The sequence below is a fragment of the Geotrypetes seraphini genome, chromosome 7 (genome assembly GCF_902459505.1).
Source record: "Geotrypetes seraphini chromosome 7, aGeoSer1.1, whole genome shotgun sequence".
NCBI lineage: Eukaryota > Metazoa > Chordata > Amphibia > Gymnophiona > Dermophiidae > Geotrypetes > Geotrypetes seraphini.
Window position 1 is genome coordinate 4,721,125 of NC_047090.1, and position 19,650 is coordinate 4,740,774.

Below are 19,650 nucleotides of genomic sequence, written 5' to 3' on the forward strand. Positions count from 1 at the left end.
TATTCCAAAGGGATATGAGTGGGCTAATCCTAACTGAGATTTCGGCTATATCATCTAAGTGATGGAGAGCATGCTGCGTTGAAATGAAAAGAGGATATTTTCTCAAGTGTCTGGGTATTGATATCGTTAGTAAGCAAGAGATGTGAAGAGGTTTGCATAAAAAACATTCCATTTCAAACCAAGTAGGAGGGTCTTGAGAAAAGGAGTCATTAACCCAGTAGGCTCCATATTTAGCTAATGAAGCAATATAATAGTGGTAGAAATCAGGGAAGTTAAGACCACCGTTAATTTTAGAGGCTTTCAGTTTGGCTAGAGCAATTCGAGGTTTTTTCTTGTTCCATATAAATTCAGATAGCTTCTTATTTAGCCAATGGAAAAATGATTTTTGGCATAAAAGAGGGAGCATTGAGAGAATGTAATTAATTTTGGGTGCTAGGGTCATTTTGATGGATGATATCCTGCCCCACCAAGACAAGTATAGTGGAGACCACCTAGATGTAGTGTTAAGAACTAAGTTTTTGATTTTGGATATATTAAGATTTTGAGCAAGGACTGGATCTTTGTGTATTAAAATCCCCAAATATTTCACAGCTTCATTTGACCATGTGAATGGAAAGTTAGTCAAGTCTGATTGGAGAATGTTATTGTTCAGAGGAAAGATTTCTGATTTCTCCCAATTGACAGAGTATCCTGAGAAGCAGGAGTATTGTTTGATGATGTGTATAAGATGAGGAAGAGAAGATTGAGGGTTCCTAAGAAAAATTAATACATCATCAGCATAGGCTGCTAATTTGAAGTCTCGGTTTAAGGAGGGGATACCGTTAATTAGTGGGCTTTGTCTAATAGCAGAAAGAAGAGGTTCCAACACTAAATTGAAAAGTAGTGGTGAGAGAGGACAGCCCTGCCTAGTGCCTCTGTGAAGGGGAAATTTATTGGATAAAGAATTGTTAATTAGAATACGAGCGGTAGGACTGTGATAGAATGTTTCTATCCATTTCGTGAAAAATGAGCCAAAATTATACCATTTTAGGACATAGAAAAGAAAAGGCCATTCCACTCGATCAAAGGCTTTTTCAGCGTCTATAGCTAGGCCTATTATTGGGTCTGTCAGTGTTTTAGCGTGAGCATTTATATGGTGAAAGAGGCGCAGATTATCTCCTATATATCTTTGTTTAATAAACCCCGTTTGATCTTTATGTATAAGATGTGGGATCGCTTTGGTGAGTCTTAATGCAAGTAATTTTGCCATTATTTTATAATCTAAATTGAGGAGAGATATAGGTCGGAAGTTTTTAACCAAGGTGGCGTCTCTGTCAGGTTTAGGAATTACTACAATGGTGGCTTCAGTGAAATTAAATTGTTTATCTGGATTGGAATGAAGGAAATTATAGTATGTAAGTAGATGAGGAGCTAAGATGTTTCGAAATTGTTTATAAAATTCGTTAGTGAAACCATCTGGACCAGGGGCTTTCCCAGTCGGTAGGGAAGATATAGCAGTTTCTATTTCTGTTGTGGTTATCTGAGAATCTAGTTCCAATTTAACAGGGTCCGATATGGTCGGGTGAGATAAGGAGGAGAGAAAAGAGTCTATATCTGATTCAGGAGCCGTAGATTCAGATTTGTATAATGAAGTATAAAAATTTTCGAATTGAGAAGAAATTGAAGATCTGGTTTTGACTAATTGTCCTAATGAATTTTGGATAGATGTGATATATAGTCTTTTAGATTTAATTTTAAGATATCTGGCTAAAGGGCGACCCATAAGATTATCACCCATATAATGGCCAGAATTAGAGATGAAGATATCTCGTCTGGCTGTGCATGAAACTAGAGTATTATATTCATATTTAAGTTTTTGGATACTTTGGAGAATAGTTGGGTCATGTAGATGATTAGACATATGTTGTAGTTCTAGTGTTTTAATAGAGTTTTCTAATTCTTTTTCCTTTTTCATGGACTGTTTTTTTTTCCAAGAGGCAATTTTTATCAGTTCACCTCTAAGGGTTGCTTTGTAAGCTTCCCAGATTATGGAAGGACAAATTTCAGGATCTTTAGAGTTATTTTCAAAGAATTCTACTGTGAATGAATTGATTTTTTCAACAGTTTCTTCATCTAAGAGTAGGGCGTTGTTTAGCCGCCAAGATGGAGATTCTTTACGTGGAGCCGAAATAGAGGTGTATAAAGAAATGGCAGCATTCCTAATGAATATGCGTGAGAGATATTTGCAGACAGTGGGGTACAGTAGACATGCATAGCTATCACTATGGAGTGGCAGATGCCACCTAAATAAATTGTCCACCCCCCCTTTGTCACCCCATCCAGAATCAGATGGTACCTATAAGCTGATCCGGCTGAGGCTGCAGTGGTACCAGGTTGCTGGGCAATTCTTTCTTACAGGACATGTACAATTCAATCTCGCTGTCTCTGAATCATGGAACTGAAGTACAAGATACAGCTCAGCCTCTGTAAGGATGACTTCTATTACCAGCCAGGAACTGCAGCAGGTGCTAGGCCAACCAGCCAAGGATGACATTTGAAGACTATATGGGGGAAGTGAACAGAATAGAAGATGGATGGGATGTGGTGGGGGGTAAGAGTTGAAAATGGATGAGACTTATGGGAGGGGGAAAGGGAGAGCAGAACTGGATGGGAATTGGGGGGAGGAGGAATGGAATCAGAGCAGAAGCTGGACCAGACTTTGGGGAGGGAAGAGAAACAGCAGAAGCTGGATGGGACTTGGGAAAGGAGAATAGAGAAGAAAAATTGGAAGAGCAGGGACTTATTGATTGAATGTGAAAGTATTGAGAGCAGAACAGAGAATTATGGATGGGAAAGGTTGTATGGGAATTTGGAGGGGATGTTTATGAATGGGAGGGAGTGTGTTTGATGAGGTGGGAGTATGAGAAGAGGTTAAGATGTGGTGTGAATAATCTGGAGGACTGGAGAGAGGATGAGGGGCATTGAAAAGAATGGGATAATGTGGAGGGCATTAGAGAGGAAGGGGATGGATTTCTTAAAGGGGGGATGGGACTTGTATACTACATTTTTGTGGTTACATATTCAAAGTAGTATGGAAATGGGGAGATCTTTTGTTAGTATTTGAAGTTTAAGATGCCGGTGGGCACCTTGAAAAGTCTTTTAAATCCTCTTTTTAACAGCGTTTTGGACTTAAGTGCCGGTAGGGCACCATATATAGAATACTAGTCTTATAGCCCGTTACATTAATGGGTGCTAGAATATGTGTGTGTCTGTCTTTATTTTTTTTTTCTCTCTCCTTAGCCGCTTTCTGTATTTCTGTCTGTTTTTTTGTTTTGTTTTTTCCTTGGTTGTCCACTACCACCCCTTGCCTGCTCCCCCTGTCCATTCTCCCTTCCTTTTACCTCCCCTGGGTCCTCCACCACCCCATCACTGCTCTCCCTTTGTTTTACCTCCCCCTGTCCATCATCTGTCCAGCAGTAGACCTGTCTTCATTTTTCTGCCCCCCCTTCCCTGTCCATCAACCCCTTTTCTGCCCCTCCATTTCCGTGTGTTGCAGCATTTCCTGCCCACCCCACTTCCCTGTGCAGTATTTTCCTCCCCCCCATACTTTCCTCATACCTTCCTTCCTACTTATGTTAAAATGCTTTTCGGGTTTGGCTGCCGTGGCCAGCAGCCACCACAGCCGACATCCAACTCGGGGGGGGGGGGGGGGAGGAAGAGAGAGAGCGGAGAGAGTACTGTAGAGGCATGCACAGTCCTACCTGCAGGTCCCTACATCGCGGCGACGTCAAGAGCAATAAACGCAGGCGGGGATCGTGAGAGTAGCCACCGCTCACCGCTCCAGACTGTAAGCCGCGCATGCGCACTTCCTATGTGTCGCTACAGCTCACGGAAAACCGGCGCACGCATAGGAAGTGCGCATGCGCGGCCTAGCGTTTTATTATATTAGATGGGCCCAAGTGCATAGAAGACCTGCACCTAGTTTTATGTGATCTCCATGGTGACATTCCTGGATATATAATTTGAAAGTACATGTGCTCAGGTCATCATCTTCTCCTGCCTTTGCCAGTGCCAGAGATGCATTATTTTTATCACTGTTTCCGCTAGTAGTTTATTCCAGGCACCATTATCTGTTCAGTAAAGTATTTCCTAAGCGTGGCCTTCCTTCCAACTGCATATCGTAACCTTTTGTCCTGGAGCTCTGTCTCTGTGGAAAATGCTACCTCTTTGTACTGTATGGAAGACCACAATATTTGCCTGCTTCTGTTGTGTACCCTTCCTCTTTCTTTTCTGTCTAATGGTGTAGTAAGGGGGGGTGCTCCAGCATCAAATTCACTTTGATATACGAGTGCTTTAGATTACAAGCATGCTTCTGGAACGAATTATGCTCACAAACCAAGGTTTTACTATACTGTAGTTTAAATAGAAAGAAAAGATCATTTACCCCGGTCTGCCTTCCTTCTCCTCCATAGTCGTGTGCCTCCAGACCAGGCCTTTCTTCTTCTCCACTGCTCCCCTATGCCTCTTCACCAGCATCAGGCCTTTTCTCTACTCCTCCACTGCTCCTCTGTGCCTCCACACCTTCCCCTCCCTTCCCCCACGCCCTGGCATCTCACTCCTCCTCTTCCATCTCTCCCTCCCCCTCCATGATCTGGCATCTCCTCTACTTAATTTTCCTCCCTCCCTTCTCCCCCTGGTCTGGTATCTTTATCTCCTTCCCTTCTCTCCCCCCATGTCCTGGTATCTCTCCCCTGGTCTGGTACCTACCTTCCTTCCTCCCTCCCTCCCCATGGTCTGGCTTCTCTTTCTTCTCTTCCCCTTTCCCTGGTCTTCATTCTCCCTCTCTTTCCCTAAATAGGTGCAGCATTCCTCTCCTCCTCTCCATCTCTCTCCTCTCTCCTGGTAGGACCTGGCAAAGAGGAAGGGCCAACGCTGAAGAAGTTCATGACACTACCTGCAGCTGTGGCGGACTGCTCCCCCCCTCTTTGGTACGCACTGCTGTTCTGGCTGGCTCCTTCATCCCAGCCACATATCTCCTCACAAAGCCGTGGCCATGGTTCCTAAACATTGCCCATGGCTGACTTGGAAGCCTTCCCTCTGACGTCAGAGAGAAGGCTTCTGGATCAGGCAAGAACAGTGTGCAGGAGCTGCTGCTTGTGGTTTTGTGAAGAGAAGTGAAGCTAGAAGGAGGGAGCAGGACAGAGGAGGTAAATGCCCGCAGAAGGGAGATTCAAATTTGGGTCACAGAACAGAGAGGGAAGGACAATGAGGGTGTGTTGGGACAAAGAGGGGTGAAAGAGGGTTGCATTGGGACAGGAAGGGAGGAAGTGGGGTGTGTTGGCACAGGAAGGGAGAAGCAGGACCCCAGTTTGTAAATATGAGTTCGACATAAGTGGACTTTCTTAACCCAGGGATTGCCTGTAGTCAAAAGATTCTTGCTCTCGGAATGAAACAGCTGATATTCAGCGCTATTTAACTGGTCAGAAACAGCACTGACTGGTTAAATAAATCTTGCCTATATGAAGACAGGCTGAACTGTAAGAAAAGCATGACAATGTACCACCAGTCCTTAAAAAAAGCCAAAAACCAATATTTATCTGAAAATATCTAACAAGCTGCAAATTCAACTAAGCAACTGTTTAAAATAGTAGACAGCCTACTTCAAACCCTACAATAGAACCAGCCCTCCCAGTCACAACTAACTTGCTTTCCTTGTGCTAATGGAGTTCTGCTTTTCATTTCTTGTATACTGTATATACTGTATATTTTTTTATACACAGCCTTGACTTGCTTTTCAAAAAGGGCGCTATTTTAAATTTAATAAACAACAATGATGGCGGATGCATATGATAAACTTGCTTAAGATGGAACATACCCAAATACATACCATTGACTCAGTTTCTGAAAAGCGAATTACTAAAATCTGGAACGTGTTTTGGAATTCATTTCCTTCTACAGCGAGAAGTAGATTGTTGAATGGGTGACTCTTTCATTACCTCACTACCTTTCTGGTCTATTGGTTTGCGGGATGGGGGAGGGGGGTGGGTTATCTATTTGTTTCCTTTTGTGGTCTACTATTGAATCATTGCAGTCTTCCTGGCTTGATAGTTGTTTCTTTCATGAAATTAACTTCGTGTATGTTGCAATATACTGCTCAATAAAAACAATTTATACATAAATTTAATAAACAATAAATGATTTGCAGAGCTATACTACACTTAAATCATTCTAGATTCATACCCTGGCTATACCATCTGAGAAATCTCAGTCTTTGGCCTTCAGTTTCACTCCTTGATGTGATGGTTCACCCTTAGCATCACTGTGGTTGGTATTCACAAATTCATGACAGTACCAATGACAAGCCATATTTTCAGCCTCCTTGAAACACCACCATTATCTGTCTTTAAATATACAGGAACTAAGTAAATAATGGGACTAGCTTTGGAGTGCATATTTTAACCTTTCTTTTCTTTTTTTTTGGAATGGTGGAATGGGACCGCATAGTTTAAAAGAAAATATGTTTCGCTGAGGGAGAGAGATGGGTTTATTCAGTATTTCAAAAATTCTATAGACAGCTGTCTGCAGGAGAGCTGCTTTCAAACATACCAGTAAAACATGTCTGCCCATAGAGGGCTGTAAGTGCTGCTGTGTCCGCATAGAATTGTAAGGTATTGTGATATACAAATGTTTGTTATGTCATGTTATGCATTACGGTGATTTCATTAGTGCCTCAACCAAGGCGAAGAGTAGGAACTGGCTCCAGGTCTCTCCCTTGGCAGAGCAGATCCAAAAGATTGTGATGCATTCTACCTAGTTCCCACACAACATCCTAGGTCATTGGTTCCCAACCCTGTCCTGGAGGACCACCAGCCAATCAGGTTTTCATGTTAGTCCTAATGAATATGCATGGAGCAGATTTGCGTGCCTGTCACCTCCATTATATGCAAATCTCTCTCTTGCATATTCATTAGGGTTATCCCAAAACCCGACTGGCTGGTGGTCCTCCAGGACAGGGTTGGGAACCACTGTCCTAGGTCCTGCAAGTGTTAGCAGTAAAAGTGAGAGACTGAGAACCTTTTCCACCTACCTGGGCTAGGAGTAAGGCTCATCACACCGACCCATTTGGAATATTGGCCCCAAGAGAAAGATCTGTGAAGAAAATTGCAAAGGAGTGGTGAATCCACAGAGGACAACGACCAACTTGGAAATAGTTTTAACCAGCTTTCACTTGACAGTAGGAAGGAGAATTACAGTAATAGTGAATGACTTAATTTTGTCATTTGCTCTAAACTTCCATATGACCCACATTTCATGGCTGGTTCCGTCCTGTCCGTGAAAACATTTCCTCCTTCAAGATAATCATGCTCTGGTGTGACATTTCCTCCTGCTCTATAAAGCATTAACACTTTCTGTGCAATTACAAAAATGGGGTTTGTGAGAGTAAGGAGGGAACTAGGCACAAACAGGTTCCTCTTTGTAGACCATTTCTGTTGCATGCCTCCCTGAGGAGACCCTATTTTGAAATTGAAAGCCCAAAGTGTTTTGTTAATGCGGCACTCTCAAATAATGTTATTCTCCTTTCCTAAAATAAACAGTAGCACGTCATTAGCTACAGTAGTTTGAGAAGCAAACTGATGTGTTGTAACTAATAGACTGTGAACAGTAGCTGTTAAAAAAAAAAAAAAAGCCTGAAACAGAAAAAAGTTAGTCCATTCCTTTATTTATTTATTTCTACCACTTGGGCTGATGTGATAAACTGCTCTGTGCTTTTATGCAGAAGTCTGCGTAAGATTTTCCCATGCTAGTCTTACTCCTGATGCAGAAAGATATCTAGCATGGGAAAATCTCAAGTAGAGTCACTGCACTAAAGGATAATGCAGTGGGCATATAAATTGCATGCAAATGGCTGAAAATGAAATTGCTTCTGATATTTTAAAAAAAAAATTACTGAAAACACAGGGATTTTTTTTTTTTAAACTTAATGTTAACGTTAAGTCTTTATGCCAGTAAAAGCTCATTTGAGTTGAACCATGATATGTCAACTGAGATGACCAAAGATTTTTGGAGATCCAAGTAGATGTGTTCCTTGAGAACTAAAAAGCAGCAGAATGGAGCTCAGTGGCCATTTTTTTATGTTTTGAACCAGAAAATGAATACGGCTATGAAGCCACTGAGTGACAGCATTCTGTGTCTGCGAGATGGGAGATGGAAACGTGTGCGAAGTGTGCTGACCCCAACCTTCAGTGCTCTGAAGATGAAAGAGGTAAGACGCAGTGGCTTTTAACACTGATAAAATGGCCTTGATTTAAAAAAAGAAAAAAAGATGTTTGTTGAATAAGTACCATTTGCGCTAGTACTGTCTTCCTCTCCCCTGGTTTCTCTTGTATCTTCCACTCTGTTTGTTTCGATGCTTTTGATTTTACTGGTTTTAATCAGTCTTACTTGTAAGGAAATTCTCCTCCCGATGCTCAAAAGAGTACTCCTTGGCTGCTACCAATTGTCCTAGCAGCCACTGAGCGCTGATTGGCAAAGGCACTGATAGGAAAGTAAGGCTTGGCAGCTCAGTCCCCCCCGCCCCCCGGGAAATTATAAAAAAGACCCTGACTCCGACCTCCCTCCATCCCTCCATGTGTGCCTCCAATCATCCTAGCCCTCCATGCCCCCCACATAATGCTGGGCCACCCCTCCCCAACCCCTGTACTAAAAAAAAATCAGCATTAGGCTCATTCCCTTCTGCCACAGGGCCGGTACATGCCCCCCCAACACAACACAACACCCAACCTCATACCTTTTTTTAAAGTTTGGCAGGAGGGATGTCCACTCCCTCCTTCCAGCAGGATAGCCTTGTCAAAATGGCTGGCCTGCCCCTTTCTGGTGTATCCTGGGATGCACTGGGAGGGACCAAAGGCCCTAATTGGCTCAGGCAGCTAAGGCCCCTCCCCTAAGTGAGGCATTAGGTGCCTGAGCCAATCAGGGCCTTGGGCTTCTCCCAATGCATCCCAGGATGCACCAGGAAGGGGAAGTTCTGCCATTTTGAAGAGGCGGGCCTGCTGGTAGGGGGGAGTGGGCATCCTCCTGCCAAACTTTTCTAACTTAAAGGTACAGGGAGTTGGGGGGTGTAAGGGGATGGCAGTAGCCCACTAAACTACTAGGTGCCTTTTTTGGGAGGGGGATATGTGGGGGTTGTCAGATCTTGGGGGCTTGTGTGAGGGTAGGGGGCAGGGATCCCAGTGTCTAAAAATGTGTACACAAATTTTTATTAATACCAATTAGCACTGATAATTGATTATTAGTGCCCAGTTATCGGCACTAATTGTCTTGTTATTCAATTAAATTGCCCACAGAAATTGGGTGTACACACATATGTAAAATTAGGCCATATATGATTCAGTGTCAAGATTTATGTGATAAGACTAACACAGAATGAAAAGCATTGGTTTTTCTAAAATTCATCACTTGTTTTTCAGATGTAACACACAAGAGTCATGCAAGATTTTAAACAATCCTTATAATTATGTTTTAGCTTTTTGAATGTATATTTGCTTCACCTCTTGTGGGAAATGAAAAATATTTATGTCTAGATGAAAAATTAATTTTTCTCTGATTCAAGTACTTGTCAGGTATAATTTTCTGCACATTTTAATTTGTTTCTTCTGTTTCCATGTACTCATTAACGTGCAATCTAATAAGTTCATTCCCTAGTTTCTGAGGTTAGGTAATGTAGTTGACCGACTGCCTCTCCCCTCAAGCTCCCCATTCCACTAATGCTTCAAGCCTCACTCAGGCGATCTGCTTTCTCTCCTGGCTGTAAAATTTTCCAGTAGCCAGGGCCAGGCCTTCTTTTGACACATCAGCCATCTAAGTGCATCTGTCTCTGGGCCAGCTGTCACCGCCTCATTACAATAAATTCTAATTGGCCATCAGAGCTCTCATTAATTGATTAATGAAAGCTGACATTCTCACTGAATATATCCCTGGACACCCTGCTGCAGTCCGGAGGGCAATGCTGACAAAAGATATGAATTTGTACATATGGAAGTGCTGACTCAGTCACGATGACAAAAGAATGAGTTTCTTTTTAAAGTTCCCTGGCATGGTAACACTATTGTTTGGCGCAGTCAGCAGAGAGAGACTCGGGGTTTGCAGCTTTAAGCTTCATATTCCTTAATTTGCACAGAGCAGCCCCTGCTGGTACCAGACAGACTCGTAATTAAACTGTCGCAGCCATGAAAGGGCCTGGTGTTGTAATGCTTGTGTGATTCAGAGAGAAGTCATCAACAGAGATGTTGTTAAATGTTTATACAGTCTACCATGGCTGTATACAGGTGGAATCTAACTGGATTATGGTCTGTATTTGCTAATTCTTAGCCTGCGATAATGGCATTATAGCTCACCATCTGCTGCAAAGCCCATTGCATAAAATGGAGTTTGCAGCAGGCAGTGCATGATAATGTCATCATCACATGTCAAACGTTAATAAATAATAGCCTATGAATGTTATTTTACATTTTTTGAGATGCATAACAAGTACAAATTAGGAGGTAAATTCAAAATTCATTTCATACAAAATGAAAGAAATGAACGTTAAACGAAATAACTTGTAATCAGGAGTGGACCAAAAAAAACACAAAACAGCCACAAGCCAGGGTTGTATATGCTATGAAGTCTTACATGGTTTAGCTCCTGATTATCTTGTGGATCATTTTTTATTCATTAATTTACAATGTCCAAGATGTCATTGTAATTTGTTTGCTTTTCCAACAGTAAAAGATTGTTTATACAAGAGCTATTTTCAACGACTCCTATCTTTTTAGACAGCTTCTTGTGATAAAGAGTTTGAGAATTTGTTAGTTCAGAAATTATTTAAAAAACCTACTTAATTAAGACATTTTTGTAATTTCTAGGTCATTTAAGAACATAAGAACAGCTTTACTAGGTCAAACCAATGGTCCTGTCTTCATAGAAGCCAATCCAAGTCACAAGTACCAGGCAGTAGAAGTATTACTCCCGTCCCATGTCTGTCTCAACAGCAGACAATGGACTTTTCCTCCAGGAATTTGTCCAAACCTTTTTTAAAACCAGCTACATTAACTGCTCTTACCATATCCTCTGACAATGCGTTCCAGAGCTTAACTATTCTCTTGAGTGAAAAAATATTTCCTCCTATTAGTTTTTAAAGTATTACTCTGTAACTTCGAGTGTCAATAAAATATCGATCCCATATTGTACCCATTTTATACCACTCAGGATTTTGTAGACTTCAGTCATATCTCCCCTCAGCTGTCCCTTTAACCTTTTTAGTCTTTCCTCATACAAGAGGAGTTCCATCCCCTTTATCATCTTGGTCACTCTTCTTTGAACTTTTTCTAGTACTGCTATATCTTTTTTTGCGATAAGGAGACCAGAACTGAAAGCGATACTAAAGATGAGGTCACACCATTGAGCGATACAGGGGCATTATAACATTCTTAGTCTTGTTAACCATCCCTTTTCTAATAATTCCTAGCATCCTGTTTGCCTTCTTGGCCACCACCACCGCACATTGTGCAGAAGGTTTCAGCGTATTGTCTATGATGACACCCAGATCCTTTTCTTGAGTGCTGGACCCGAAGGTGGTCCCTAACATCCAGTAACTATGATTTGGATTATTCTCTCCAACGTGCATCACGTTGAATTTCATCTGCCATTTGGACGCTCAGTCTTCCAATTAACTAAGGCCTTCCTGCAGTTTATCACGGTTCGCATGCTTTTTAACAACTTTAAACAGTTTAATGTCATCTGCAAATTTAATCAACTCGCTCATAATTTCAATTTCTAGATCATTTATAAATAAGTTAAATAGCACATATCCCTGTGGCACACTACTATTTACCCTCCTCCACTGAGAAAAATGGCCGTTCAACCTTACCCTCTGTTTTCTTTCCGAAACAAATTCTTAATCCACAATTGAATAGTGCCTCCTATCCCATGACTCTTTAATTTTCTCAGGAGCCTCTCATGAGGAATTTTGTCAAAAGCCTTCTGGAAATTTGTTTTTGTTGTCACTGTTTCAATTTTCTTTTGTAAACTGCATAGAACGCCTAAGGTACTGTGGTATATAAATAAATGTTTATATCATGTTATGTTATGAACTGCATTTACATGCACCTGCATTTGCTGCATGGACGTGCATCTCATGCATATTAATTCTCAATATTCTGAAAACCCTGCCATAACTTCTTGTAATACAAGCAAGGCTCTCTGGGTGCATGCAGATTTCTTTCTCATGTGAGCAACAAGTTCTAAAAACCAACAATTTTCCAGATTTGCATGAATTTTTGCGAGCGACTATGTAAAATCTGCGAGCAACACTCCTAGAACGTATGAGCTGTTGCTCAGGTGTTCAGCTTAAAAGGAACACAGATCACAAATCCTGTTCATCATGTGTACTGACACCATTTCTTCAGCCCATAATTAACAGAAAATGGTGTCTAATTATCAGGGCTTTGTTTACTGCAAAACTAAAGTGAAACATGATGCAGAATTATAATCTTAAAGCCGGATTCTCTAGAGTCACCGTGTGTTTAACGATGGCACTAAACATTGTCAAATGCAAGTATTTTACCGCTGGATTATTAAAACGTCTCACCATGCTCTTTTCCATGCTTTCTAGCAGCCTCTTTGTGTACTATGCAAATATAGTACAATGAGGTCATTAATATTAAAACTGTAGTATAATAAAGTCATTAATACTAAAATGACCTCTCCGGGCGATTCTCAAAAGGAATGCCCCCTTCCATTTCTGAGGAATCGGGGCCGATATTTACTGGCATGGTCTGTGCTGTCGTAGCCTTACTTTCCTTTCAGTGCCTGAGCGCTGATTGATTCAGGCACTGACAGGAAAATAAAGCAGCTCTCAAACCCACCACCAGCGCGTTTGACTTGGTTGACCACGCCACTCTACTAGACTGTCTAACATCTATTGGAATCTCAGGTCATGTTCTCAACTGGTTCCACGAATTCCTGACAACAAGAACCTACAAGGTGTTCAAGGACGACACTACCTCTTACAGCTGGGTCAACCCTTGTGGGGGTCCCACAAGGCTCCCCCTTGTCCCCCACCCTATTTAACATCTACCTTGCCTCCCTAGGAAACCTCCTGCAGAGTTTGAAACTCAAATTCTTCATCTACGCAGACGACATCACCATAATCATTCCGCTCTCCTACCTTACCTCAGAGCTTCTAAACTCGCAATTTCTCACCCTAAATCAGATCGAACTTTGGATGACAGCGTTTAGGCTAAAGCTAAATCCAGAAAAAACTAAATTCTTCTTAGTATCCCCAAACGACAAAATCAAGGAAACTGCGATACATATCAATGGCCTAGACTACTGTATTGAGCAATCCTTAAAAATACTAGGAGTCACCTTAGACAAACATCTCACACTAGAGAAACACACTAACCTAGTGTTTAAAAAATGTATCTCGATAATCTGGAAACTCCGCACCATTAAAAAATACTTTAACGAAACCTCCTTTCGTCTGCTGGTCCAAGCTTCTATTCTTAGCGTCCTAGACTACTGTAACATCATTTATCTAGGCGCCTTCAAGAAAGTCACCAAGAAGCTGAGATTGGTCCAAAACACCGCCATCCACCTTATCTTCGGCCTGAAGAAATGGGAACACATATCCCCCTTCTACCACAAGTTGCACTGGCTGCCATTCGAATCCAGGGTCCTATTTAAGTTCTCTTGCATCTGCTACAAAACCGTATCGGGTATGTCACCTGACTATCTTTACCCCCCACTTCAACCTGAACTATAATAATAAGAGCTCCCGCAGAATTACTATGTTCGCTTTCCCCTCACTGAAAGCATGCCATCTTAAAAGATTCCTTGAACGAACCTTCTCTTTTCAAGCAGCCAAACTAAACTCATGGCTCGCCCAAATTATACTTGACGCCTCTTCATACCTCCACTTTAGAATAAAGCTCAAAACTCTACTTTTCAATGGACCAAATCCTTAATGCTCCTCTCTTCCGCCTAACGCTCCCCCTCTCCACATTAGAAAACAGATCGAACACTCTTCTTTGCATCAGACCAAATCCTTAACTCTCCCCTCCCCCCTCAACACGGCCCACCTTTCTTTACTTTTTCCCCCTCCTCCCCCCTCCCAAGATCCCTGCCCCCTCCCTCTAATACAATATGCTTTGTTCCCCCTCTCATAAATTCAATTGTTACTCTCTTACAGTACATACCGTATGTGCTCTGTATTAGCCCTTCCTTCACTTAAATTGTCAATGTAAACTAGTTTGACCCTTCGATTGACTTGTTATGTTCTTCTTTTTTCAACTGCACTGTATGTAACTCATCTATTTGTTGTGAACCGCCTAGAACTCCCTGGGTATGGCGGTATACAAAAATAAAATTATTATTATTATTATTATTATTCCTCATAAATGGTTAGAGTAGAGACTATTTTTCTCTCTCCACTTGATTAAGGAAATCTTGTTAACCAAGTCGAGCCTTTCTGAGGGAGGAATCAGTATTTAAAACGAAAATTTGGATTGGATTGGATTGGAAACGTAGCCCAAAGAAAAGCCTGGTGGTCTATGCTCCTTTCCCGCCATTGCTACTCCCCCCCCTGCCAATGACCCCCCCACCCCAAGCAGAAGATCAGCAGAATGGATGCCCACTTCTTAATGTCGCATACTTTTTTTTAATGGGCACAACTGTTGTGTGTTACAGCACACACACAAGAGCTGTGCCTATTTTTAAAAATGCCCCCCCGGAAGCGAACTTCCCCCCTCGACAGCCCCCCACCACACCGAGCCTGATGATTTAGTGGGCTGAACCCCCTCCCCATACCTTTTTTTAGAAGACTGGGAGGGAGGGTCCTAAGACTTTGGCCCAGGCGCCTAAGGCCCCTCTCAGGATGCACCAGAAAGGGGAAGGCCTGCCAGCAGGAGAGAGTGAGCATCCCTCCTGCTGGTCTTCTAAAAAAGGTACGGGAGGGATGGCCCACTAGATGACCAAGAATAGTGTGGGTGGTCGGGATGGGGGGGGAGGAAAGTTTGCTGTCTGGTGTAGGGTTTTTTTTTGTGAGGGGGCCAGCTCTTGTGTGGGGGCGGAGGCGGGGGGAGCTTGCTGCTAGGTACCAGGGGGGTCGGAAGGATGGCCCAGTAGACCACCAGGCTTGTGTGGTGGGGGGCTATCAGGGGAAGGGAAGCTTGATGTCTGTGGTAGGTTGTTTTTTGTTTTTTTTTTGGGTTGGGGTAGGCGCAGCTCTTGTGTGTGCTATACACACACCACAGCTGCACCGTTAGAATAAAGCAGCCCCTGCTATCCCTACTGTTCAGGCAGGGAGAGTAGGGGCTGCTTTTTTTTTTTGACAGGCAGGGAGGTAGGAGGAGGAACTGTGCTAGTGATTTTTCTTCCGAGCACAGTCCCTCTTTACCAGCGATTTTCTGCACACATAGCATGCATATAATTTGCATGTTATTGTGCTGAGAATCGCCAGTAAAAGAAAAATCACTCCCACCACAGTATTGTTTTACCGTGGTGTCGGAACTTAGAGAATCTGGCCCTGAGTCTTATGCCTGGGTTCTGAAAATTTTGAAAAATTGAATGCAGTCCCCAGTAGACTCTGACTTCCTGAGGACATGCTATGGATAATACCAGGAAGGATTTTATGTGAAACTGTTTACTACATCGTGGTAACACAATGACTTGTTGCTGCAGTTTAGGAAAAGGAGAGGTTAATGCAGTGTCCAAATTCTGGATTTTCTTGAGGCGATTCATCTTTCTCATAATGCAAAGCCTAAATGCAACCCTGTTTTCTTACATGGATTCAGACTGTTCAGTTTTTCCTTATAGCATAGACCTGTTACCATGTAGATAGACTTTGAAAATATGAACACATTCTAGTTCTGTAAGCGGCACCTGTCACATGTCAATCACGGACAGGCACTGTTTCTAGAATTGGGGATACCAGCACCTAGCAAAGGCCCAAGGCGCTGGAAATGTTGGCTAGGGTTTTATAGGTCTACATTTCCGGCCCCTAGGTTCCTTGGAGAATTTTGGCCAGCGGAGCCTAGTGACACCGAAGTCTGGCACCGCCCCTAAACACACCCATTTCAGGCTTTGAAGTCACTAGGCACCATGGACCTAGGTGCTGGTTCTGAAGGGCTAATTAAAAAAAAAAAAATGTTTTAATTATCATGCCATTTAAAACCAATTAAAACACTTAAGTTAGGTGCCAACAGACACGATTTAGGTGCCTGCCAACGTCTAACTTTTGGCAACTTTTTGAGCATCCAGACCTTTGTATACATCTCAGATATGTGTACCTATGTTTCATATTTTTCTCTTCTACTTTCTCCATGAAAGATTCGCTTTGAAAATTCGCTTTCAGATCTGTGAACACAAAGGAGAAGGGCTGTGGAATCGGCACCCCAAACCTTTGACTCCAACTCCTCTATTTTTTTACTGTCTGACCCAGACTCCGACTGCAATGTACAAAATTAGAAATAATAGACCACAAAATATATTTATTTGAAGTTTGAACAATGAACCTGAACAAAAAAAATGCTATCAAATGAAAATATGTGAATATCAAACGAAGATAAGTGTTTTTTAATAAGCTCTAGTAATAAAGTGAAGAGCAAAAGGAAAAATATACTGTATAAAAATAAGCAAAATCCTTAAGTATTTAAATCTGAGCTTATAAAGAAGCTTAGCGGTGGAAGCTCAGGATATAATGTTAGTATCATGAGTACCGCTTCTGAAGCCTGAAAACAATCTTTACAATAAAAGGGAAAATGAGAATAAAATGTCTTTATAAACAGTGGTCTACTGATAATTGCCTGTAGGTATTTATTTCTGGCTTCTTTGTGGTTAATGCATTGTATTAGGCTGGATGAAAAAGATGCCTACATGATGTTACTATTACTTCCCCTTTCCTCTGCCATATGTTATTATATTATTAGGATTTTTTTTATATACCGCCTATCAAGGTTATCCAAGTGGTTTTACAACCAGGTACTCAAGCATTTTCCCCATCTGTCCCAGTGGGCTCACAATCTAACATACCTGGAGTTATGAAGGATTAAGTGACTTGCCCAAGGTCACAAGGAGCAGCGCGAGGTTTGAACCCACACCCCCAGGGTGCTGAGGCTGTAGCTTCAAATCACTGCTCCTCCATGTCTACCCCCTGTTGGCCAAGGGAGTGAAAGCCAGGCAGGCCTTTTGACTTGCCAGTACATGACTGAAGGGATTTATCAAATGAAAATATGCAGTAGATGGTTGGGGCAGTGGAGGGTTGGGTGAATTGCCCCGGGTCACAAGGGAACAGTGCTGGGATTGAACCTGCAGCCTCAGAGTGCTGAGGAAGCAGCTCTAACCACTAGGTCACTCCTCCGCTCCCATTTAAGTGATGATGGAGTGTAACACCATTGTTATGCTTTGATGTTGTGTACTTTGTCAATGATCGTTCACATGAACAGAACCACATGTGCATATGCATTAAATTATGGAATACTCTAGGGGTGCAGGCAAGGTTTTTAGGATATTCCTAATGAGAATGGATGAGATAGGTTTGCATACAATGGAGATAGTATCCATGCAGATCTATCTCAAACAGATTTATTATGGATATCCTGAAAACCTGGCCTATTTTGCAACATTTGAGGCCTGAGTTCTTGCACCCCTGGAATACTGTCATTTGCTTGTATTAATTCATACATTTAGGTATGGGCATTTACACTAGCTATAGGATTGGTGTACATCTGGATTTCCCCAGACATGTCCTATTTTTGAGGACATGTCCAGGAGTCTGGACAGCTTTTCCAAAACCCAGCACTTTGTCAAATCACGTAAGGCAGGGCGGAAGTCCGCAAATGCCCGAACTTCCTCCCTGTTTGATAAGAGCAGGCAGTGGGGGTGGGGCTAGGGCGGGACTGGGCATGGGATTAGGGCATTACAGAGAAGGGATGGGTGGAACTAGGTGGGCTTGGGGGCGGGGCTAGGGAGGTTTGGATTTTCCGATTGGAAAATCTGGCAACCCTATGTTTATGCCTAGATATATGCCCATTTTCTGCTGCTTGTGCTGATATTCTGTAATCAAAGTAGGGGCCTTTGTTTCTTTATAGAACAGACTCAAAATATTCACCTATAGTATACATCCTTTTGAGGGGGGAGTGGTATAGCACCAGGTTCCTCTAAGAACCTCACTGAGGTTGCAGTTTGGCCACCTTACTGCAGCAGGTAGTGTTAACCTGCCAGAGACGGAGTCAGAAGGTTGCGGCCGAAGCCAGAAGGTGGTCAAATACCCTGAGAAAGTCTGGATCAGAAAGACCCCAAGGCAAGAGTTCTGTAGGGGTGAGATCCTGAGGACAGGTCTAGAGGAGGACTGGGAGTAAAGGAACCCTCCCAAGGTGTTTGCTGGGCTATAGTGCCTGTAAGGGAGACCCAGGGAAGCAAGGAGTAGCCCTATTTCTAAGGTTTGCACCTGGGGTAAAGAATAAGCACCAAGGAGAAGACTGCCATGGTAAAGGGGATAGGACTTGTATACCACTTTTTCTATGTGTGGTTACAATCAAAGCTTCTATTCCTTTCTCTCCTCTCTTCTACCTTCCAAAGTATTTAGATCAATGCAGTCTTGTTAAAATGTTTATTTTATTTTTATTTTTCCTCTAACTCTACTTTTCACTTCTCTATTACCCTCCAGGTACTTTAGTTAGATTGTGAGCCTTCGGGACAGTAAGGGAATTTTTCAAGTACCTTTCCTATTTCTAATCTTAATGTATATTTTCTGTAAACCGCTTAGAACCTAACGGATGTAGCGGTATATAAGAAATAAATTACATTACATTACATATATATTTTTTAGACAGGCACTTATTTTGTATCTGGGGCATTGAAGTGTTCATTGACTTGCCCTGAGTCACAAGCAGTTTCAGTGGGAATTGAACTCACAACATCTACTAATTGTCATTTTTCTAGGTACTTTAGTTAGAATGTGAGCCTTCGGGACAGTAAGGGAATTTCTAAGTACCTATTTTACTTATAATTTTAATGTACCCTATTGTCTATTTTTCTGTAAACCGCTTAGAATCCTAATGGAGTTTAGCGGTATATAAGAAATAAATTACATTACATTACATTACATCCTGTTCTAGCCACTAGGCTGCTCCTCCATTTCTATATTTGTGAAGACTCAGACCTTAAGTATCCTAATTAGAGAGGCCCAGATTTATGTATGAGTGACTTGAGCAGTGCTGTAGAAAGTTTGATAAGAGAGGACTGCTGAAGAAAGGAGAAACCACTGCTAATATGACTGTTGCTATGGTTAGAGTTACCAGATTTTACTATTATAAAATCCTGACCCATGGCCCTGCCCCCAGGCCCGCCCAGTTCTACCCAGCCCCACCCCGTTCCCCCAAGTCATGCCCCATTCCACCCAGCCTTTCCCCCTCAACTTGTTCTCATGCTCGGAGCCATGTCAGGAGGGCATCTGCGCATGTACAGGTGTGATGCGATGACATCACACGCATGCATGTGACATCACCGTGTTGCATGTGCAGATGTCCTCTCGATGTGGTCCCAAGCTAGAATCTTTTCAAAACCCAAAGTGGCGGGTTTTGAAAAGCCATCTGGATGCCCAGGCATGCTCTCTATAAAGAGACCGTGTTC

General features: G+C 42.4%; 1 protein-coding gene and 1 long non-coding RNA gene across 2 annotated transcripts in view; one reads left to right on the top strand and one right to left on the bottom strand.

Moving 5' to 3' along the window:
• TBXAS1 (thromboxane A synthase 1) overlaps positions 1 to 19,650 on the top strand; it is a 186,321-nt gene that overhangs the window by 98,019 nt on the left and 68,652 nt on the right. The window contains exon 6 of the mRNA XM_033952350.1: positions 8,126 to 8,242. Within this exon, the coding sequence (XP_033808241.1) occupies positions 8,126 to 8,242 (117 nt within the window). The remainder of the gene's footprint in view (positions 1 to 8,125; positions 8,243 to 19,650) is intronic.
• LOC117363865 overlaps positions 1 to 19,650 on the bottom strand; it is a 113,371-nt gene that overhangs the window by 32,527 nt on the left and 61,194 nt on the right. The window contains exon 2 of the long non-coding RNA XR_004540141.1: positions 7,067 to 7,128. This is a non-coding gene — a long non-coding RNA (uncharacterized LOC117363865). The remainder of the gene's footprint in view (positions 1 to 7,066; positions 7,129 to 19,650) is intronic.